This window comes from Heterodontus francisci, chromosome 33 (genome assembly GCF_036365525.1).
Source record: "Heterodontus francisci isolate sHetFra1 chromosome 33, sHetFra1.hap1, whole genome shotgun sequence".
Taxonomy (NCBI): domain Eukaryota; kingdom Metazoa; phylum Chordata; class Chondrichthyes; order Heterodontiformes; family Heterodontidae; genus Heterodontus; species Heterodontus francisci.
The window spans coordinates 51,066,036-51,090,806 of NC_090403.1; the positions used below are offsets into that span (position 1 = coordinate 51,066,036).

The 24,771-nt window shown below is 42.4% G+C and overlaps 1 protein-coding gene across 1 annotated transcript in view; it reads right to left on the reverse strand.

Annotated features, from left to right (window-relative positions):
• lasp1 (LIM and SH3 protein 1) overlaps positions 1-23,946 on the reverse strand; it is a 160,644-nt gene extending 136,698 nt beyond the window's left edge. The window contains exon 1 of the mRNA XM_068013542.1: positions 23,669-23,946. Coding sequence (XP_067869643.1) covers positions 23,669-23,737 — 69 coding nt within the window. The 5' untranslated portion in view covers positions 23,738-23,946. The remainder of the gene's footprint in view (positions 1-23,668) is intronic.
• Between the last annotated feature and the right edge of the window lie 825 nt (positions 23,947-24,771).

Here is a 24,771-nt window from a genome sequence, read left to right on the forward strand (position 1 = left end):
CAGCGAAGTCCAAAGTACGGAAAGTCATCATCAGGGAACTCCTCTTTGCTGACGATGCTGCTTTAACATCTCACACTGAAGAGTGCCTGCAGAGTCTCATCGACAGGTTTGCGGCTGCCTGCAATGAATTTGGCCTAACCATCAGCCTCAAGAAAACGAACATCATGGGGCAGGACGTCAGAAATGCTCCATCCATCAATATTGGCAACCACGCTCTGGAAGTGGTTCAAGAGTTCACCTAACTAGGCTCAACTATCACCAGTAACCTGTCTCTAGATGCAGAAATCAACAAGCGCATGGGAAAGGCTTCCACTGCTATGTCCAGACTGGCCAAGAGAGTGTGGGAAAATGGCGCACTGACACGGAACACAAAAGTCCGAGTGTATCAGGCCTGTGTCCTCAGTACCTTGCTCTATGGCAGCGAGGCCTGGACAACGTATGTCAGCCAAGAGCGACGTCTCAATTCATTCCATCTTTGCTGCCTCCGGAGAATACTTGGCATCAGGTGGCAGGACCGTATCTCCAACACAGAAGTCCCCGAGGCGGCCAACATCCCCAGCTTGTACAGACTACTGAGTCAGCGGCGCTTGAGATGGCTTGGCCATGTGAGCCGCATGGAAGATGGCAGGATCCCCAAAGACACATTGTACAGCGAGCTCGCCACTGGTATCAGACCCACCGGCCGTCCATGTCTCCGCTTTAAAGAGGTCTGCAAATGCGACATGAAGTCCTGTGACATTGATCACAAGTCGTGGGAGCCAGTTGCCAGCGTTCGCCAGAGCTGGCGGGCAGCCATAAAGACGGGGCTAAAGTGTGGCGAGTCGAAGAGACTTAGTAGTTGGCAGGAAAAAAAGACAGAGGCGCAAGGGGAGAGCCAACTGTGTAACAGCCCCGACAAACAAATTTCTCTGCAGCACCTGTGGAAGAGCCTGTCACTCTAGAATTGGCCTTTATAGCCACTCCAGGCGCTGCTTCACCAACCACTGATCACCTGCAGGCGCTTATCCATTGTCTCTCGAGATAAGGAGGCCAAAGAATAAGAAGAAGAAGTTAGAAAGCTGTGCCAGTAATTTATCTTAAAAGTCACAATTCCCTTTCCACTTGACAATGATGGCAACATGGATGAAATCTGCTTGAACATTTGACCAAATGTCATGCTTCACATTTTCACTTCTTAAAAACAGGAAGATTCCAGTTGCTAAAATAAAAATAAAATAACAAAACTGAAAGTTCTGGAAAGGGAATAATCTTTCATGCATAATCCTTCATTAGATCTCGGAAACTAATTGCTTCTGTCCAACAGTCTGTATCCAAAATATTAATCCATCTTTTCTCCTCCTGGGATGACAGACCTGTTATATGATTCTGCTGTGTTTGAGTATTTAACAGCATTGGAATGTGTCCAAAAATCAATACAAATAGATTTTTTTTTAAACTTCATGAAGAGTTGGCTTAATGATTGGAAGAGAAATGTCCCAACTATGAATAGACGGACTGTGCGTCACATCCAAACAAAATTTACTTTGTGGCTGCCAATTCCTGTCAGTCTGTGTAGTTGCATACTTAAAGGAATATTCCAGCCCTATCATGGCCTTATCTATGAATATTTCAGGAAAAATTGACCTGAAGCAATTTGCTTTGAGTTGTAGGAGTTCAAAACTTTTGTCCTCATTGACCACATAGATTTGGAGCATGGATCCTCCTGGGCCCATGTATAGAGTATAAATACAGGGTCTCATTAATTTGTACATATATCAAGCTTCTGATACTAGCTGATCTTAGAGTTCCAATTAGGATGTACTCACCAAGAGGCAAGTGGCCTGAAAAATAAAACAGCCCTTTCCAAACCTCCAGGCCAAAAAATCCAAACAGGACAAATCAGCAGGTAATACAAATACAAAGTTGTCTGATTTGCCTGGGCATCACACACCAGATTGCAAGGGTTAATGGCTACAAATTGGATAACTCTTGCTTAGGATTCCTGTATCTGAGGACCCGGACTCCTCTACGAATGTTCAGATCCCACAAACCAAGTCAGATCCAAAACAATATGCGATATTCCTTCCCTGAACGATTAATAATTCCTACAACATGCACACACACACAAACTAGCAGCCCAACAGAAAGTCAATCAAAAAATGTGTTGAAGTTGATTGTTTCCTCAGGTCCTGCATTAACCTATTCGTGTATCGCTACCAGCTGTCTATCTTCTCCATAGGAGACCTAGTCTGCACTTGGCATTTCCCCACAGTAATACTACCATGCAACATATCCCCCAGTCAGTATTCCTTCCTCAACCCACACCACAAAGAAACAGATTAACAGGTCAATTTATCTCAATACCTAACTGCTCTGAAGAAAAGTCTTGCATCGACATTGTTATGACGTATTAACCCTTCACTCCAGGGAGTTTCCATTAGTACAAGCCTGTGTCTCAGCTATCAGTCACCAACTCTAAAATAAAAACAAAATACTGCGGATGCTGGAAATCTGAAATAAAAACAAAGTGCTGGAAAAAATAGCAGGTCTGGCAGCATCTGTGGAGACAGAAGCAGAGTTAACGTTTCACGTCAGTGACCCTTCACCAACTCTAGTTGGACAAATTTATGAAGGTGTCATCACATCACCACTTGTCTCCAATGGCCATGCCTCACACTCCCTCCATTGATTGCCCAACATGTCCTTCCTCTCAGCACCTTGCCTTCCCACACCAATCAGAAGCTTCAATATCCAATGGATGATTCTTCACTGTCAGTTAAACTGGCTTCCCTCCCTGCACACCATATTCAATATTTTTATAAACTAGGAAACAAAAGTTATGTGCGAAATCCTCCAAGGTCACTGCACGCCTCTAATTCTGGCCTCTTGAGCATTCCCGATTTTAATCGCTGCACCATTGGCGACTGTGCTGTCAGCTGCCTAGGCCCTAAGCTCTAGAATTCCTTCCCTAAACCTCTGCATCTTCACACCTCTCTCCCCCTTTAAGACACTCCTTAAAGCCTACCTCTCTGATCAAACTCTTGGACATTTGTCCCAAAGTCTCCTTGTGTGGCTCGGTATCAAAATTTGTTCGATAATGCTTCTGTGAAGTGCCTTGAGATGATTACTACATTCAAGGCACTATATATAATTGTTGTGGTAGAGTTCATGGCCAGATTGGAGGAAAAAAAACCTAATTAAAGAAGACTTTATAATTAAAATGATGTTCGAGCAGAGCAATGCAGCAATTTTGTCGTCACTGGAAATTCTATTTCTTTCTCCATCTTACATCTGCAGCCCCTCTGAAGTGGCAGAGATTTGCTGGGACACAGATCCACATTCGCAAACAGCCCTTCACCAATTATAAGCACAGACTGCGAGTGGCAATTTGACTGTTAATACCAATGCACCCAAGAACATCGAACAGAAATGGTCACTGGAATGTAATCAGCAGAGGAACCCTGGCCAATTCCCCACCCCATCCCAAGGCTATGCAGCAATCCTTCAGGAAGCAAACACAATTATTTATATACACACACACACAAGTGTGTTCATACACAACTAGGGGAAAAAGGATGCCAGTTCTTTTTTTTTTAAATGACTGAATGATACTGGGGATGATGAAGGAATTCAGTTTTGTGGTTTCTGGAGAAGCTGGAATTGTTCTTGAAGCAGAGATATTAAGGGGAGTTTTATTCAGGGTGTTTAAAAGCATGAATGGGAGACCCTGTTTTTACTGGCAGGAGGGTTAGTAACCAGACGACACAAATTTAAGATAATTGCCAAAAGAATCAGTGGAAGATGGAAAGTTCTTTTTAAACATAACACTGCCTGAAAGGGCGATGGAAGCAGATTCATTAGTAACTTTAAAAAAGCGAATTGGATATATGCTTGGAAAGGAAAATTTTGCAGGACTGTGGGGGAAAAGATGTAGGTGGGACTAATTAGATAGCTCTTTCAAGAAACGGGAATATGCACAGTAGGCTGAATCTGTGATGTATGATTCTGTGATGATGCCCCTTTGAATCAAGAGAGTGTTTCAATTATCCCAAAATGCCTTATTATAGAGAAGAACATGAATGTCAGTCATTACTACAAATTATCTTTTGTGGGTTGTCCAACAAATTCAACAAATCAGTATTTGAGATATGGCTTTTAGACCAACACACACACACACACACACACACACACACACACACACACACACACATCAAGCAACACTTCTATACCAGTCTCTGGGTCAATTGGCTTCTAGTCAAAAAATAATTAGTTTCAGCTAACAGGACTCTGAATTCGTTTATTGAATCTAATACCACTTGGATTAGCAGTCAGTGGCATTCAACTGAATGGTCAGTGCTTATGTTAAGTTTAATGACCAAAGTATATTGAAATTTGCAGAGTTGGCTGTTCCCTGAGCCTTGTCAATTAAAATCACAATTCCATGGGATCTCTCACAACATGGTGTTCTCCCAGAATTAGAAAGTTTAGAGATTGGGGAAAAATCTCAACAAATCAAGGACATTTACTAATGAGATTTCAATGGCTGAGTTGTTCTTCTCCTGATTAGGCAACACAGGACTAGGATATAATTAAGGGTTGTCATCCCTTTCCAGAAATTAAGGATTAATCCCCAGGACGCTGCTGCAAGCAATGAGAGAAAAATCACAAGGGCATTAACAAAAAACATTGTGCACGACACAATTAAGGAATATTTAATGCAAGGCAGCAAGTTGTTGGCAACTTGTCTTAGCTCTATTGCTGTTGGGTGACAGAATGCGATAATGGATGACAGTGCTCCGCTGTTCCAAGTGCTTTAATAGATTCAATAATCCAGACATTGAAATAAACACTTGCGCTCAGCCAAATTAAACTTCCTGTAACTGACGAGGAAAGACAGATTTCTGTGGGAATTTTGAAGCTCTGAGATAAACCCTGAAAGAGAATGGCCTGGCCTACAGAGCAGCAGTTTTTCATGGTGACTGAATCAAGCATTATGTGGAGACCTCCAGGGGCAACTGTGTGGCTCACTTGGTAAATACACAACCTAGTGTGACATCGAGCCATACAAACCATTATACTAGTGCGTCAGCTGTGGCTTAGTTGGTAGCACGCTTGCCTCTGAGTCACAAGGTTCTGGGTTCAAGTCCCACTCCAGGTCTTGTGCACAATGATCAAGGCTGCACCTCCAGTGCAATACTAAGTGCTGCACTGTTGGAGGTGCTGTCTTTCAGATGAGTGGTTAAACCGAGGCCCCATCTACCCTCTCAGGTGGATGTAAGATCCCATGACACTAGTTTGAACAGCAAGGGAGTTATCCCTGGTATCCTGGCAATATTTATCCCTAATTTATCCCTACACTTAAGGAAGAAATTAGGAGGGCGAAAAGGGGCCATGAGATTTCCCTGGCAGATAAGATAAAGGAGAATCCTAAAAGATTCTATAAGTATATTAAGAGTAAAAGGGTAGCTAGGGAGAGAGTAGGTCCACTTAAGGATCAGTGTGGCAATCTATTTGTGGAGGCACAGGAAATGGGCAAGGTCTTAAATGAACATTTCTCGTCCGTAGTTAACATGGAGAAGGTCATGGAAGCTAGTGAGTTCAAGGGAGGGAACACCGATATCCTGGAGCATATCAACATTACAAAGGAGGTAGTGTTGGAGGTTTTGAAGCGCATTAAAGTGGATAAATCCCCAGGCCTGAGCAGGTGTATCCTAGGATACTTTGGGAAGCAAGGGAGGAGATTGATGGGGCCCTGGCAGAGATTTTTGTAACATCGTTAGCCACGGGTGAGGTACCGGAAGACTGGAGGATAGCTAAAGTTGTGTCTTTATTTAAGAAGGGCAGCAGGGATAAGCCAGGGAACTACAGGCCGGTGAGCCTTACATCAGTGGTGGGAAAGTTATTGGAAGGGATTCTGAAAGACAGGATTTCTATGCATCTGGAAAGGCATGGTCTAATTAGGGATAGTCAGCATGGCTTTGTGCGTAGGAAATCACGTCTCACGAATTTGATTGAGTTTTTCGAGGAGGTGAGCAAGAGGATTGATGAGGCCAGGGCGATAGATGTTGTCTATGTGGACTTTAGCAAGGCCTTTGACAAGGTCCCACATGGTAAGCTGGTCCAGAAGGTTCGAACACGTGGGATCCAGGGTGAGCTAGTAAATTGGATACAAAATTGGCTTGGTGATAGGAGGCAGGGGGTGGTAGTGGAGTGTTTTTCAGATTGGAGGCCGGTGACCAGTGGTGTGCCACAGGGATCGGTGCTGGGCCCTCTGTTGTTTGTCATATATATTAATGACTTGGATGTGAATGTAAGGAGCATGATTAGTAAGTTTGCAGATGACACCAAAATTGATGGTATAGTGGACAGTGAAGAAGGTTGTCTAAGGTTACAACAGGATATAGATCAACTGGGAAAGTGGGCAAGGGGGTGGCAAATGGAATTTAACGCAGACAAGTGTGAAGTGATGCATTTTGGGAAGTTAAACCAGGGCAGGACATATACAGTGAATGGCAGGGCCCTAGGGAGTGTTCTTGAGCAGAGACACCTTGGGGTGCAAGTACATAGTTCCCTGAAAGTGGCAACACAGGTAGACAGGGTGAAGAAGGTATATGGCATGCTTGCCTTCATCGGCCGCGGTATCGAGTACAAGAGTTGGGGTATCATGTTACAGTTGTACATAATGTTGGTTAGGCCGCATTTGGAGTATTGTGTGCAGCTCTGGTCGCCGCACTACAGGAAAGATGTGATTAAGCTAGAGAGGGTGCAGAAAAGATTCACAAGGATGTTGCCTGGTTTGGAGGGCCCAAGTTATGAAGACAGATTGGATAGGCTGGGTCTGTTTTCCCTGGAGCGAAGGAGGCTGAGGGGACACGATAGATATATATAAAATGATGAGAGGCATAGATAGGGTAGATAGCCAGAGTCTGTTTACCATGGTAGGGGTAACTAAAACTAGAGGGCATAGATTTAAGGTGAGAGGGAGGAGGTTTAAAGGGGATCACAGGGGTAAATTTTTCACAAAGAATAGTGGGTATCTGGAATGAGCTGCCTGAGGTGGTGGTGGAGGCAGGAACAGTAGCAACATTTAAGAGGCATCTGGACAGGTACTTGAATGAGCAAGGCATAGAGGGAGATGGAATTAATGCAGGCAGGTGGGATTAGTATAGATAGGCATTATGGTCGGCATGGACGCAGTGGGCCGAAGGGCCTATTTCTATGCTGTACGACTCTAATCAACATCACAAAAACAGATTATCTGCTTATTTTCATGTTGTGGGAGTTTGCTGTGTGCAAATTGCCTGCCATGTTTCATGCATTACAACAGTGTCTACACCTCAAAGTGGCTGTAAAGTGTTTTGGGACCTCCGGCAGTTGTGAAAGGCACTATATACATGCAAGTTTTTTTTTTAAAACTTTGAATAGGAGGAGGTTGGATAATGTGGAAGAACAAAGGAATTTTGAGATTCCGGTTCAGAAAACATGAAAAGCAGTATCTCAAACTGATAAAACCTTTAAAAAGTTAATAGAGAATAATTGGGCTTTACAGCAAGAGGTATAGATTATAAACGTTAAGAGAATCAATACTGAAATTTAGTATTGCCCTTGTGATTTTTCTCCCAGACTGTTTGCAGCAGTGTCCAGGAGGTTAATCCTTAATTCCTGGAAAGGTGTGACAACACTTAATTATATCCCAGTCCTGTGTCGCTCAATCAGGAGAACAACAATTGGGAGTATTGTGTGCAATTTTGGATGTTGTGCCAATAGAAAGGATGCAGTGAAGATTCACTAGGCTGGTAATGAGGGACTACAAACATGGAGACATTTTTTAAAATTGGGATAATTTTCATTAGAGAAGCAGAGATTGCAGAGTGATTTTGACAGGTATTTAAAATTATGAAGGGATGGGATAGAACAGGGAAGATGGAATCAGATTGCTTCCAGTGATTGAAGAGTCTAAAATGAGGGGACAGAGATAAGTTTGTGTGGCTGCAGAATTCACAATTGAAATTAGTGATTGAAGCAGGGATCATGTCAACATTTACAAATAGGTTAGAAAGGTGGATGAAGGCAAGGGGGTAAAGGGATATGGGCAGTTACAATTACTGCTCATGTGGAGGATAAAGACCATCAAGGACTAGCTGGGCCGAAGGCAATTACAAGGCAGAAACAAGACAAAGTAATTTTCTTGTTAGTTTCTCTCCCTTCTCATCTCCCATTACACGGTTTGAACACCATCACGGTTTTGTGCATGCTTCCGAACTCGAGACTGTAAAGCTGACACACACTGGATTCTCAAAGAATGGGTAACTTGGAGATACCAGTGAAATATTCAGGTAACCATGAGTCACCACCTTCAAGGTGGGAGGAAGGAGACAAGGGAGAACAAAACTTGCTGAAGCTTTCCAGTCACGAGTTCGGAAGCATGCACAAAACCAAAACGGTGTTAAAACCTTGTGACGTATTCCGTACAACCTGGCTCTGCCAAGTTGAAAGCTCATTCTTTGAGGCATCTTGGACGCTAGTTAATTCTCACAGTATAGAAGCAAAATGAAAATGGAGAACCTAACAACTACCATCACCCCTGCAACTGAACTCTATCTGCAATAGTTTTGCACAATCACTTAATCTATCAATGTCTCTTTACAACTTTCCCTCTCACTTAGTGTCATCAGAAAACTTGGTTATACAACTCTCTATCCCTTCAATAATGAAAACAAAGTTCCAGAAATACTCAGCAGATCTGGCAGCATCAATGGAGAGAGAAGCAGAGTTAACCTTTCAGGTCGGTGACCTTTCATCAGTTCTGATGAAAGGCAGCTGACATGAAACATTAACTTTGCTTCTCTCTCCACAGATGCTGGCTGACCTGCTGAGTATTTCCAACTTCCAGCATCAGCAGTATTTTGCTTTTATCTCTATCCCTTCACCTAGTCATTGAAAAAAATACAGGTGAAAAGCTAAGACCCCAGAACAGACCCCTGGGGGAACCCCACTAGACACATCCTGCCAATTTGAGGACAAAACCTTTATCCCAACTGTCTCCAACCTCCTAACCAGTTTCCCACAAATGTCAGTAGGTTACCTCAAGTATTATGCAGTCTCGTTTTTTGCTAATAGTCTCTTGTGTGGATTAGAAAATAAACCTAAAAGCAGACCAAGATCAGCAGCTTCCAAATTGTGTGCATGGCAACGGAAGAACCACTAGCAGGAACCTCAGGAGAGTTGTCTTTGGTTGAGGTGTAGGAGGGGGTGCAAGAGGGTCACATCAGGCCAGGGTGAACCATAAGGACAAATCTCCCACAGAGTACTGGGAGAAAAACACAGCTCAACATGCAAGCCAAGGCACACTTAGTGCCTCCCAGACATCGGCTGAGAAAGAGGAGCTCAGCCATAAATGCAGAAGGATCTCATTGAATTCAGGTCAGCCTGACCTGAAATAGAATGGACAAGAAGTGTAAAATGGACCAGATGCTCAAACCTTAGAACTTCTGTTTTTGACATTAACAGGAACATATGATAAATTTTCATCTGCAGCTATAAAGAAAAACTATTTCATCAACGTTGTTCAAGTTATAAAACTCTCAATGCTCTTCACCAATGGAGAGATAGTCTAGGTTGGTTGGACATATTCCAGATCTCATTTAGAGAGCTATAACCAAAACGACATGGTCAAAGTAGGGTTGCCAACTCTCCAGGAATGTCCTGGAGTCTTTAGGAATTAAAGATTAATCTCAAGGACACTACTGAGAGTATCCCAAGAGAAAAATCATGGGGGCATTAAAAGAAATTGTGTTCAATTAAATTGGGAGAAAAACACTATTAGTTATAGAAATATTGGATAAAGGACGAAAAGGCTGATTGAATAGGGCGGTTAGAAGCAGAAAGTCATGTGATGAAATCTCCAGGAATATTTCCAACCAAAGTTGGCAACCACAGGTCAAAGGAAATACTCAAACTCAACAGTACTCTCTAAATGATTGGTTTCTTACAGCCACAATTGGCAACGCAACAAATATCATGTTGCAGAGTGTTACGACCAGGTGAGAAAGGGGTCTAGGGTTCCCGCTCAGCCTTCACCTGGTCTTACCGTAACAGGGTTTTATTTTAAACACACTTTTTTTTAAGCTCCCCCTTAGTGAATCCTTGTTCATTAACTTCTAATTATAAGGCAAAGAAACTAGCCAAACAGGTTTTCTTAGGTTTAAAGAAAAAAGGTTGAACTTGATTAATATTAAACTCTAATTCGGTATAGCCCATGCCATGGGTCAAAATCCTGGAATTCCCTTCCTAACAGCAGTGGGTATACCTACCCCAAATGGACTGTAGCGGTTCAAAAAGGCAGCTCACCACCACCTTCTCAAGGGCAATTAGGGATGGGCAATAGATGCTGGCCTGGCCAACGTCGCCCACATCCCATGAATGAATTTTTTTAAAAAGCATGCATATGCGATACACACATGCAGATAGAGACAGAAAAGAGAAGAAATAAAGTGGAAAAGTTCAGATATTGCTTCGAAGATGGTTTGGGTTACCGTTCTTCGAGCTCGCTGTAAAGTCGATTGTAAGTAGGTCTTGCTTTTCGTTGGGACCCAGTATTATTCTTAAACCTTGTTCAATGTAGGAGACTGTTCTCTGTGTCCTTAGTGGGTCCAGACGCTTGTGGGAAAGAGATGGGAGCAGACTGACAGGAGAGGTCTTCATCAGTCCAGGAGAATTCTGCAGTCTCTCGGTTCAAACTCTTTGTACAATTCCGAAAAACCCATGTTGCCAAGCAGGTTAGTCATGTGACTAGCTAGTCTGACCATGTCTGTTTGTGGATTCTCTTGACCTAGCCAACCCTAGAATGTCTCTTCTTACAATACCTAGTGCTCAAAATCCATTGTGGGTTAAATTGGATAAGGGAAGTAACCCCTTTGTCTCCACAAGCACTGTCTGTTAATATGCAAATGTCTTTCAAGCCAAGGGTCTGGCTTTCAAATCAATGTTCATATGATAAAATTAATATGCTTCATTCTTGGAAGGTGGGGGGTCTGCAGGACACAGAAATTATCTTGTTCATGTTGCCTGGATACCACCACCAATGTAAGGGACAAGGCAGCTTATGGATTAAGTAACATCCTTGCAGTTGGGTTTCAAACCAGGACAGATTGGTTAGCACTTCATGCACACTTTAACCCCAGTTGTAAATGTCCCAGATTGAACAGGTTTGGTTAGCTTAACCCAATTCCTGCAATAAATGGGCCCACAGCACAAAGTTGATCACTATTCAGCACAAATTCACAACCTGTCACAGGCAGATCGCAATAACGCCTGGTTCAGGAAGTAGAAATGTCACTAATGCTCACTGGCAGCAGCCTTGCTCCAGAGTCAGAGGTTGTGGGTTCGAGTCCCACCCCAGAGACTTGAGCATGTAATTCAGGCTGACACACCATTGCTAGTACTGAGGGAGTCCTGCACTGCCAGAGGTGCTGTATTTCGGATGAGATATTGAAAGCGAGGTCCCTTCTGTTCTCTTAGGCGGACATTAAAAAAATCCCATGGTACTATTTCAAAGAGCAAGGGAGCTTTCTCTGGTGTCCTAGGCAATATTAATCCCTCAACTAATATCACTAAAATATTATCTGGTCTTTAGCTCATTTATGTTCATGGTAGCTTACTGTACACAAATTGCCAGGCACGTTTCCTGTGTTACAATAGTGGATACTTCAATAGCACTTCATCGCTGTAAAGTGCTTTGGAAGAATGAGAGATTGCGAAAGGTGCTGCTCTTATGATGTTTGTCAAGGAATAAACACTGGCCAGGACATTGAGGAAATATCTTCAAAATAGCACCATGGGATTCACCTCAATGAGCAGAGAGGGCCTCGGTTTAACATCTCATCCAAAAGAGATCACCTCTGACAGAGCAACACTTACCCAAGTGCTGCACTCGAGCACCAGCTTAAATTATGTGCTCAACTCTCAGGAATGGGACTTGATCCCACAACCTTCTGACTCAGAGAAGGCAAGAAGGCTCAGAGCTGAGCCATGGCTGACAGCTTCATCACATACCCACGAAATGAGCTGTCTAGTTAAGGGGCCCAGATTCAATGAACACAGCCTTAAGCAACTGGTTCTCCACACTATGCAGCAAGATGAGCACCCAACCAAACAGTAAAACAACTCATGGTGTGTGGAGATAGCTCTTCCTAGACAGGCAGGAAACAGACAGGGTAAAAGGCCCTTAAATAAGGAACAGAGAGTCTTATTCAGATACACAGAGACTAATTGTTCTCAGCAGACAATAGTTAATTATGCCTCAAGCTGGCCCAGAACTTTACTGGTCGTTTGGTTTAACATTTGAAGAGTGATGAGAATAAAATGCAATTATCAGAAGGACAGACAGTAAGAGATAATGTAAATTCTTAATTTCAAAAACTGGGGAAAAAAACATAATACAGTCACTATTAATCCAATAAGGAATTCAGGAGAAACTTCTTTCATCAGAGAGTGAAGCTTGCTACCACGAGAAATAGATGAGGGAAATAGCATTGATACATTTAAAGGGAAATTAAATACATGAGGGAGGAAAGGTATAACTTGCATTTAATGCAATAAAACCAAGTGCCAAGGCCCCTCAGAGGAGCATCAAACAAAGTTTCACACTGAGCCACACAAGGTGATATAGCGACATGTGGCCAAAAGCTTGATCAAAGAGGTAATTTTAAGAAGCATCTTAAAAAGGAGAGCGAGCTAGACAGTCAGAGGGGTTTAGGGTTATTCCAGAGCTTAACATCTAGGCAGATGAAATTGTCGCCAATGGTAGGGCAACGGAAATAAGAAATGAGCACAAGGCCAGAATTGGAGGGGCTCAGAAATCTTGGAGAGCTCTCGGGCTGAAAGAGGTTACAGAGAGAGGGAGGGGCAAATAGAATAGGATAAACTGAATAGGCGAGAGGAAATAAGGTGGGAGGAGGCTTGTGTGAAGTATAAACACCTGTAGAAACCTATTGGGATAAATGGCCTGTTTCTATGCTGTAAAAATACTATGCAAGAAAATACTCTGTAATTCCATGTATAAGTAACTCAATATAACCTCCAACAACTTATCAAACAACATATCATTAAGCCGACCTTCAAACTACAGTGAAGGAGCTTCTACTCTGGGATTATGCATTGCGTGCTGTTTCAGTCCCTTCTGATCACTGCTTTCGTGTTCAAAGTCAGGAGCTAGTCTTCAAAGACTGGATAGGCTCTGCCGTGTAATGCAGAGAGAAAATTTGTCCAGTTGGCCTCCCACGTAGCTATGTTCCCGAATTCTTTTGACACTGGTTCAATTCAAAGTTAGTCAGCCAGCTCCCATCATTTACACTACTCAATCAATCTTCCTTGTCCCACTGCCAGACTTGGAACTTCGCATAAATAAAACTAAACTGGGACTCCATTCTATTACTGGGATAAGGGAGACAGATTTAGCAGTGTGAACATTGCAAACCAGCTCATCAACTCCAAACTAAATATTTAGTGAGTGCCACAATTGGCCTCGAATTCAGGCTATGACAAAAAAAAAATCAACCAGGCCAGTCATAAACCCCCTGTCTCGAGGACCCTTGCCCGTGTGGTGTGGTCTTGTAGAACAGATCAGGCACAAATGTATTGGCCCCATGGTTGAGCTTTAAACTCAATGACCAGATTTGCACATGAGGAATAGTCACTTCGATGAGGTTTTTGAAAGCAGTTGCAGCCCAGCGGGTCTGCATCCTCCAGCCCAGGCCCAAAGTTTTCAGGTGAGGATGTGGAAAAGAGGAAAGAATATTATTTCTTCATATATAAAGATACAGGGACTTTGGTGTTGAAATAGTTTCACATCAAACAACGTTAATCAAATCACCATTGTCATAATTTTATTAGAGCAGCTGTGGTGACCAGTTGAACATTTGAACCTGGTTTTTGTAAATAACATTTTCTGAATGAAAAAGGTCATTTGTTTGGCCAGATGGCCCATGACAATGTCCTCATCATTTCATATTTATGATTAGATAATGCTTTTTTTAAAAATGCTGGGTGTGCTACAACTGGCCAAGGGGAGGGGGAGGCAAGGTCACGTCTCACGGCATTGATATCTGCTCAAATTCACAACCACAGCCATCAAGGCAGCCCCTCCACAATAGCAACAGGAGGAGGCCATTCAGCCCCTTGAGCCTGTTCCACTATACGAGATCATGGCTATTCCGAGACTTAGCTCCACATTTCCTTCCTTTTTGTTTTAAAAAAAATCAGAAGGACACCCAAAACCAATCAGAAAAGCTCCCATATTTACTCAAAGATGTGAACTTTAGGTGGAGTAAACCAGCCAGGGAGGGAAAGAAAACACGTTTTCTGGGCTGTTTAAATGGGTAGCACTCTTGTAGCTGAGTCTGTGTACAAATACATGTTTTTTTTTAAATGAAACAGCAGTGAGAACATGGTGTGCCAATGCCAACAATTGCCAGATTCGGCATAGGGTAAAAGAATAGCTCAGAGGGATATAGTCTTATAGGATGACATATTAATTTCACTCAACAAAAATGCAACATTTCATGTCAACACTCCAGCTTCAATTTAAAATTATGAAGTAATGAAGTCCTCTGAGAATTTCAATGATTATATTCTTCACAAAAGCTACTGCATTTCATAATTACTGTGATATAGCTGCACAATTAAAGATGTGTGAAGGGATCAAGTGTTGCTGGAGCCAACCTTATAGGTAAGTTTGAGACTGTGTTAGAAAGAAAAAATTCACATTTATGCAATGCCTTTCACACCTCAGGATATCCCAAAAAAGTGTTTTACAGCCAGTGAAACACTTAAAATGTCAATCACTGTTGTAATGTAGGAAAAAGCAGCAGCCAATGTGTGCATAGCAAGATCCCACAAACAACACTGCAATAAATGACCGGATAATCAAATGTTGGTTGGGGATAAACATTTGCCAGGAACAAGGAGAATGCTCCTGCCCTTCAAATTGTAAAAATTCCCATGCATTTTCACCTGAGAGTGCAAATGGGACCTTGGTGCAATTCTTCATCTCAAACACCGCACCTCTGACGTTGCAGCACTCCGTCAGTACAGCACCAAGATGGCAGCCTCAGAAACATATTCAGGTTTCTAGGGCTTGACCCCACAACCTTCTCAGTCAGAGGCAAGAATGTGACCACTGAGCCAGGGCTGACAAATTTTATATTTAGGTTTAATAGTTTTCTTAGTGAGAAGCCCTCATGGCCACTCTATCTCAAGTTCTTTTGCTGGAATGCGATTGGATAGAAAATTGAAATTGTTGAGTATTATTTTGTGCATTACATAAAAAAAATACAGACTTTACCTTCGAGGAAGAAAATGATCAGACTTAACAATTAGACAACAGACACAAGAAATGTCATTATATATTGCGGTGTTCAAAAGTCCCCAAGGATTTCTACAAATAAAGACTAATCGGTTTATCCAGAGAATGCAGTTTTCCACAGAGTACAAATGGTGGCAGAAAGTCAACTATAGGAGAGAGGCATCAATGTGCCAAGCCTGACAGAATTCACAGGACCTGTACACAACTAAAATGTTGCAATAACTGTAGCTTTAGGAGTTGTGTTTCTGCTCTTACTCAGAGCTGCCTCCAATTAATCTCTATCAGTGCATTCTTCCTCCCCCACCATTTCATTAGTAAAAAATCTACAGCTGGATTGCACAACGATTCAATGAATAGCTACGCCACACAAAGCCCCAAATACAATGCCATGTCCGTGTTCAGAGTTGCCAACTGTATTCCTGGAAGTTTCATTGCTTGACCTCCAACCACTCCCGCCCTCCACATCCAACTTGAGTACCACCTTCTCACACAAACTGGAAATGGATTCTTGACTTATCAAGTAGACAACTTACACCCCACCCTCCACCCCCACGCTATAATTTTTTTTTTTAGAACTAATCAACAAAAGCATTCAAAGAGAAAAAACATTTTTTTCTAAAGTGCCCATGCTCCCAGGTTGCTTGCAGCATTTCCAAAAGAGACAAGGACCATCCTGGAGGGTTGACGACCCTAGTTGAGGTGTTAGGGAGCTGTACAACTGGTCTCAATTGCCTTGAAATGCGTGGAAAAATGAGAAGATATGGATCCTAATTGTTATCCAGGAATTATTTATGGAAGTGTACACACGACACTTGAATCATGATGCATGCAGCCTGCCTACATGCATGCTTGAGTGTGGTTACTTGAGCTAGTGGAAGTGGTCAGGAGTTAGTACCTGCAGGAGGAAAGGCGACATAACTGGCAAGAATAAAGGCGATCATCTCCCTTCTCTCACCCTCACCCCACCCAAATAAGACCTGCTCAAGGGCTGCTGTCACTCTAATGGGACATCAAGTCATTAACAAGAGATAGGCTGCAACTTGTCCTCCCAACTTTGTCTTACCACAGAGAAGCAGTTAACCTTCACTTTGCACTGCCCTGGTGATTAGATTGTCTCGTCTCTTTTGTGGTCATTATTTTGCAAGCTTTCATCTTGTATTGCTGGCAGAACCTTCAGCTGCCTCAAATTCCTTTCCTAAACACCTCCACATCTCTCTACCTTTAAAGTCTTGCTAGATCTATATTTTTGACCAAACTCAATCTCTCCCAACTTGATCACCATAGCTGTGACTCCTCCTTCATTCCTTTAATCTCATTTTCTTTTTGCAGAGGAGAATACAACAAAATTTCCTATTTTACAGATGCGACACACATTCTCCAAGTACTCCACCTCACATGTTCTCCCTCCACAATGTGTAGCAATCAGTACCCATCACACAATCTCCAAATCTGTTCCCAGAACCCCGAAACTGTAGAACTCCTTCCTTCCATAATCTATCAACTTTTAAAGCCCACAGTTATTATCACGTGTCACTTAAGTTTCATTCTTGACTCAGTGGCATCAGTGTCTCCTCCAAGCCACCATCCATCCCTCAGCTGATGCTGAAATAATTTCAGCTTTAACTTTGGGTCATTTACTTTATCGCTGTTTGCGGAACCTTGCTCTGCACAAATTGGCTGCCTTGTTTCCCTACATTACAACAGTAACTACACTTCAGAAGTAAGTCATCGTCTGTGAATCACTCTGGGGCATCCGGAGGTTGTGAAAGGCACTATGTAAATGCAAGTTCTTTCTTTTCTCCCCTCAGTTTTGGCTGTGACCCGCACTTAGGCTAGTCACCAAGGTTCATTAAATTTCCAAATGTGGGAAGATGTCACATTATAACCCACTGCTTTGTGGGGCAGCTGAATTGAACAGTCAATGCCTTTCATGCAAAGCCATTCTGACAACAGGTCTACGCCCAAAACATTAGGAAACACAAACAGATCTGCTGTATATTTCCAGTGTCCTCATCTCCTAATGCATTAGATAAACTCAACTATGATACCATCACTTTTGGGAGGGGGAAGGGATTTTTGCAGTGAGCTCACCACTTCAGCCAATCTTTACTCAAACACAACGAATGGAACTTGTAATCTAACAACTACCAGGTTGGAAATGCGCAAGTAACGAGGATTTATCCCTGTCTGGTTCAGCACAAGGCAAAGCACAACAGTGGAATAACTGCCGCTGAGTTAATCAGCCCACTCCCCAACCCTCCAATTTGTGCATGCCTTTATGTTAATTACCGTCCACAGAAGCTCTGAATTGAAATTACAACAGCATGTGGTTTTTGCAACGGTAGGTCCTCACTCTGATAACTTTAACCACTTGAGAACAGAGGGAGCATTTTGCATCAAAAGTGTATCGAATTTGCAACTTAGCCAAAGACTATTGACAGCAAAAGAAAAGGACTTGCATTTCTATAGCATCTTTCATGATCAAAAGATGTCCCAAAGTGCTTTACAGTCAATGAAGTAGTTTTGAAACGTAACCACTGTTGTCATGTAGGAAACAATTTGGGCAGAGAATGATCCCACAAGACAACACTGATCATGACCAGATAATCTGTTTTAGTCATGTTGGCTCAGGGATAAATATTCAACATCTCTATTTAATTCAATGATCAGCAATTGGACAGCAAGTTTAATAGTTCTTACATTTTACCTCATGGGCGCCTTATCCAGTTACACCCGATGAGATTTAAATGCCACAAATACAATGTTTGTATTACACCATTTAATTGCTTTCTTATGACACTTTACATGTCAAGTGTCACAATGTTTCATATATAATGAATTATTTGAAAGTGTTAATTGCACAAACATGGCAACTATTTCACACATTAAGACTACACAATGATCAGATGAATGACCAATTAATCAGATCCTTGTGACATTGGCTGAAGGAGGGATCTTCTCCAGAACGAACTGATGCTCTTAGAAAAACACCATGGCATCTTTAGCATCCACCTGCACAGGTTTGCATCTCACTTCTCCTCAAAACCGCACTGATGCGTCAGCCTAGATTACAGACAACTCCAACTCCCCCAACTTTCTGAATGCTACCAACTGAGCCTTGAACTCACAACCTTCTGACTTAGAGATGAGTGCGCTACCCATTGAGCCACAGCTAACACCTATGAGCAGGAAAGAAAAATCAGCTACACTTCTTATTCCTTATTGCGGAGTCAGAAGCTTGTGCGTTCAAGTTCCATTCCAGGGACTCGATCACATAATTCAGGCTGGCACCCTTATGCAGTACTAAGGAATTGCTGCACTATTGGAGCTGCCATCTTTTGTATAATACACTAAACTGGGTTGCATCTGCTCTCCTCAGGCAGATGTAAAAAGATCTCTGCACTGTTTCAAACAAGAGCAGGGAATTCTCCAATGTCCTGGTCAATGTTTACCTCACAAATAATTTTCAAAACAGATGATGTGGTCATTATCCCATTGCTATTTGAGAGAACTTACTGTGGGCAAACTGGTTGTGTTTCCTACACTACAATAGTGACTACACTTCAAAAAGTGCTTTACTGACACTATATAATTGCTAGCATCTCTTTTATATAAATCTCTTCCAGAAAGTACATTTCCATGGAAATTGACTGAGGAAAGACTACTCCAGTTGAATACTTACAACACAATGAAAGCCAACCATTTGATGAGGTAGATGAGGACTAGTATTACCTATACCCAACACGAGTTACAGCCTTGAGAGACAAAGAGAGTGAAAGAAATCCCATGAGTATGAAAGTGAGATACTAGCATCGGCTGGGGCAACACCTGGCTGAATTGCTCGTTGTCTTGTGAGCTACAGTAACAAAATGCTATCTCAGAAGCCCATAGCAGAATTCATGCTTTGATCCTGCAACTGGAGCACATCAACCTTCAAACCAAGTTTCTGGGCACAGAATCAAAGCCTCTGCTGCAATCTGACATCCACCAGCACCTACATGTTCACAACATGTTTCTGCCTGTTGCACAATAGCATGTCTGCCATGGATCAGTGGTAACACTCAGTCAGACGGTTGCGGCATTAAGCCTCACTCCAGATCTTGAATACTGCACTGTTGGAGGAGACTTCTTTCAAGTGAAACATCAAACCAAAATTCCATCAGCTCTCACAGGTAAATGATTCCATGGCAGCATTGATTCCAGGGCGGCACAGTAGCGCAGTGGTTAGTACCGCAGCCTCACAGCTCCAGGGACCCGGGTTCAATTCTGGGTACTGCCTGTGCGGAGTTTGCAAGTTCTCCCTGTGACCGCGTGGGTTTTTGCCAGGTGCTCCGGTTTCCTCCCACAGCCAAAGACTTGCAGGTGATAGGTAAATTGGCCATTGTAAATTGCCCCTAGTGTAGGTAGGTGGTAGGGAATATGGGATTACTGTAGGGTTAGTATAAATGGGTGGTTCTTGGTCGGCACAGACTTGGTGGGCCGAAGGGCCTGTTTCAGTGCTGTATCTCTAAATAAATAAATATTTTGAAGAGTAAAGGAACTCTTCCCAGTGCCCTGGCCAATATTAAACCAGCATTAAAACAGACTATCTGGTCATGATCACATTGCTCTTTGTAGGATCATACTGCACACAAATTGCCTGCCATGTTTCCCTACCAGAGAACAGTGGCTACACTTCAAAAAGGTAATTAATTACCTGTGAACTGCTTCAGGAAGTCGCAAGGTCATGAAAGGTGCAACAGAAATACAATTTCCTTCTTGCAGCCAGACCCCACCAACATTTAGCATCTACTCTCTCCTTAAAGGTATTATCTCATACTAGGATGTGATTCCAGAGACGTAAACCATTCTCAGGTACCTCGTCCAAGACATCATCCTTAACATATTCGTGTAGACCATGAATGGTGGTGAGCTATCAAGATTGAGGTGAAGCATCACAAACCAAGCCTGGTCTCATTGTCACCCAACAGAGCATTTGCTCCTGGAAAGTAATCAGGAGGATGTCTGGCTGATTTCTCCTATCCTCAGAGAGGCACTGAGACTAATTTCATGACACACAAGAGCTGCCTGATTGAGTTCTGCCAACATAGCACAGCCAGGGATTTGCCCTGTACATTCACTCTCACAATCAGATTTAAATCAAAGAGAAAACTAGACTTGTCTTGGGAAACACTGACCGTTGGGATCCATCCCAATTGAACTGCACTACAGTCGCTCTGGATCTGTGGAGTATCATACCCTAGTTACACAGTACAATATGGAGAAAAGCAGCTTCAGCATCTGCACTTGTCGAACTCAAGAAAACTAATGCCCCAGATTTTTCAGTGGTAATGACAGCAAAACTGCCAGCATTCGCCATCATTCCCTAAAACCAAAAGCAACTTGGGGACTCTGCACATGCACAGAATAATGCAGAAATCCAGAACTGCTATTAGTAATTCTACACTTCTCCAAGAGGGTGTGCTGCACACCCACTCACCACCCATCAGACTGCAATCAATAGAAAATATTTGAACTGATGAGAACTTCCACTCCTACAATTAGTCTCACCGTAAAAATCTTTGAAAAAATTTCACCTTATTGAATGAGGTATAACTGGGTGTTTAACAGTATACTAACCTCATAATTACTGCTAAACACCCTCACTGGCCCTGAAAAGCTAATTTTCTATATGCAGAATGCCAAATTTCTCTCTAATTAAAAAAATGTTAAAAATGTGGATTTTTTTTTAAAGTTTTGTTTATACTGGATTTAGATAGACACTAAAATATCAATCATAATCATTTATTTCACTGTCTTGTGTGCTGGCTGTGGCTCAGTTGGTAGCATTCCCACCTCCAAGTCAGAAGGTCAAGACCCACTCCAGATCTTGAGCACAAAAATCAAGGTTGATACTCCAGTGCAGTACTAAGGGGGTGCTGCACTGTAGGGGGCACTGTCTTTTGGCTGAGACATTAAATCCAAGCCCCTTCTGCCCTCTCAGAGGACATAAAACATCCATGGCACAATTTCGAAGAGAAGCAGGGGAGTTATTCCTCCCTGTCCTGGCCAATATTTATCCCTCAATTATCACAAAAGCAGATTCCCTGGCCATCATCACATTGCTGTTTGTGGGAGCTTTCTGTGCACAAAATGGCTGCCACATTTCCTACATTACAGTGACTACAAAAGTAGAGAAAAGTAATTCATTGGCTGGTGGGCATGAAAGGCACCTATAAATGCAAGTCTTTCTATCTGAAAATTTAGAAGTGAAGCATAAAGTGGTTTGAACTTCCTGGTTTCCTCTCTGTGATTAGTTGTTTACCTAGCTTGCTTATATCACTCCTGCTGCGTGCCTGGAGATTCCCATCACTTTCAGCCAGATTTAAACTGACATCGGGAAAAGGGACCCAAACCACAGATATCGCTAGATCCTTTTGGGCAGCTTTCCTCGAGGTCAGCAGCAAGTGCCATTGCTTCACCACCAGCCACAAGATCTGGCCCAATGAAACCAGGTCGCACAATGGCTGGTTTGACATGAATCAGGTGCTGCCCATCAATACTACAGCTGCCGTTTTGAGAAGTCTACTAAATAAAAAAAACTTAGATTTGGAAGTTTCAAGACAGTGTACCTGAAGCATTATAAACAGAAGGTACAAGACCTCCCACAGTGACACAGTTGGTAAATACAGCATGTGGCATTGCAATGAGCCAGGTCAGCAGGAAAATACCAGATTTACTATATCAATTGGTTGAGTTCAGCAAGGACAATGTGGAAATGGTACAATAGGCCATATGGCCCTCGAAGTTTTGTGAAGAAAAAAAGGGAAATTCAACTAGGGGAGCTAATGCCCAGTTGTTTTCCACTGATCTCTGATAGATCAGATACAATTCTAGTCATCCCCATATTAAACAAAATGCTGGAAACACTCAGCAGGTCAGACAGCATCTGTGGAGAGAGAAAGAGAGTTAAACATTTCAGGACAATGGCTTTGCATCAGAACAGGCTGAGTGTTTCCAACATTTTCTGTTTTTATTTCAGATTTCCAGCATGCGCAGTATTTTGCTTTTGTAATCACCTCCATGCCTGGTTAGTCCACTGACATTCACTGTGTGGGCATACGCATGCCTGAAGAGTGGTCAGTTGAGTACTCCAATGCTCCTGGTATCTACCAAACTGAACACTGGCACCACCAGACAACATTAATTGGGGGGAGGGGGGGGGCGCGGGGGGACGTGGGAGTAGTAAAAAAGTAATTGCCTTTTTTTAAAAATTGAACAATTTTGAAAGACTCAGGTTTGTACATCAGCCTCAAAACACAATTTAGTTTCTCAATCAACACTGCTTCTCCCTCCTCCCGTTTAAAAAAGGAATCAGTTGAAAATATGAATATAAGTTTTAAAAATTATTTACAAATATACTGTCCAGGAACAATATCACAAGGAATTGCTAACACTATTGGAACCTTAATCTACATCAGTAAAAACCTCTAGGAGAGTGGAGACAGTTGTAAACTCATTTATAGTTTTGTTCATAACCTCCGCTTTTGGTTAAAAATCGCCTTTTGGAAATTGCTAAACAATTTCACATCTTTTTGACAGGGGTGGACTGGAAGAGAGAGAAGCCTATTGGTTAATAATAAGACTTTGATATCATGTTTGCACAGACCCACAGAAGCAGCCCAGATTTTGTAGTGAAACAGCTCCAAATTCAGTTTTAAAGTGCAACACATGATCAATTGATCCACGCCCTTCAAACAGCCTTATCTGCAATAAAACACTCAATCTTCCAACGCCTTACTTCTAACCTATATCGATTTTGTTCCTTGAGGTTTAAATCCAACACAAGCACTAAATGATTTATTTCCAAAACTGACAACCTAGGTTTCGAAACATTTAGAAGCAAAAAAAAGAAAGGGGAAGGACACAACTAAAATTTAAAATCAGCAATCTAGGCAGCGAGCGTTAAATAAGTTTTGTTTTTAAAAAAAATCTCGAGTACAAACTTATGCTTTAAAAATAAAGTTCAACCCCCACATCTGAGTAAGTCGTTTCTCTGAGTCTATTTGGAGAGAAAAAGAGATGTAGGTTCAATGGTTGGGGAGAAGGCGATTTACTTCCGCCTCCTTGGCGCCTTCAACGGTGAATGTTACAAAATGTGGCAAAGGGGAGAAAAAAAGAAGCGGAAATTGAAACAAGGGTTCGCAACAGTGTAACTGACCAGTTACAATTCGCAACAGTGTAACTGACCAGTTACAATTCGCAACAGTGTAACTGACGAGCTACAATGTAACTGATCAAGGAGAAGAGTCTGGAGCGCGCGAGCATCGTGTGGTTTGAGCTCACCTTATCCAGGCAGTTGACTTTTTCGGTTGGGTAGACAATTTTTTTACATCTGGCACAAGATGGATTCATTTTGGAAACTGATTTTTTTTTTTCTCTCTGCTGTTGTTGTTGTCTCTCGGTCTCTAACTGCACGCAATTTCGCTCTCTACAATCTTCTTGGAATATGTTCCACCCTTCTTTCTCTTTCTGCTTCTGTGTGCAAGCTCTTCTCTCTGATCTGATCAGGGAATAAACAGGAGGGGCCCCTGAGAGCGCGCTCGGAGGAAATTACACGTCCAACAAGGGGGTTGGGTTGAGTTGAGTTGGGGGTTGTATGTGAGCGCGCACGTTGATGCAGACGTGCACGTTCGGGAAGCCAAAAGGAGTAATTTGAAACTGGGCAGCTATTCAGTGGGAATGTATGTAATCATTAAGCCAAATGACGGCTTTATTATTCGCCGTAAACAATCGAGAGTGGGCTGTGCCAGCTTTGTGGAGCGCGTCTGTTTGAGGATCATAGTGAATTGATCCAATTTTTATTTGTTTAACTACATAAAAGAATGTTGTCATGTTTGCAAATACAGGTTGGGCAATGGCATACAGTAGTGAATTATTTTAAAGGGAAACTGACCCCTTTTCCTGGTGGGGATGGGGAGAAATGAGTTGGGGTCGGAAACAGGACAAGTGATTTCTTTGGCACAGCAGTCAGGTTGGACGAAGTTCACTGCTACCAGGAAATTTACAAGCAGCTCTCCTCGGGTTGCCAACCCGCCAAGGATTGCCCTGGAGTCTCCAGGAATTATGAATTAAACTCCAGGGTACCGGCTGCAAGCAACCCAGGAGAATCATCACAGGGGTATTAAAATACAATTTCTTTGGACACTTTATTAGCTTTAAGAATATTCGAGATGAAGTCGGGGAAGTTATTTTGACTGGACTAGAGACATGAATATTCCCAAGTAGAGTTGGCAACCCTAACCTTCCGCCAACCCAAATTCAGGAGACCACCGCTGATAAACCAACACTAACGTTCTATTTAAACTCAAACAAGTTACATCGAATACACAGCACAGAAACAGAGAACATGGCCCAATTGTTTTAAACCAGTATTACTACTCCACACA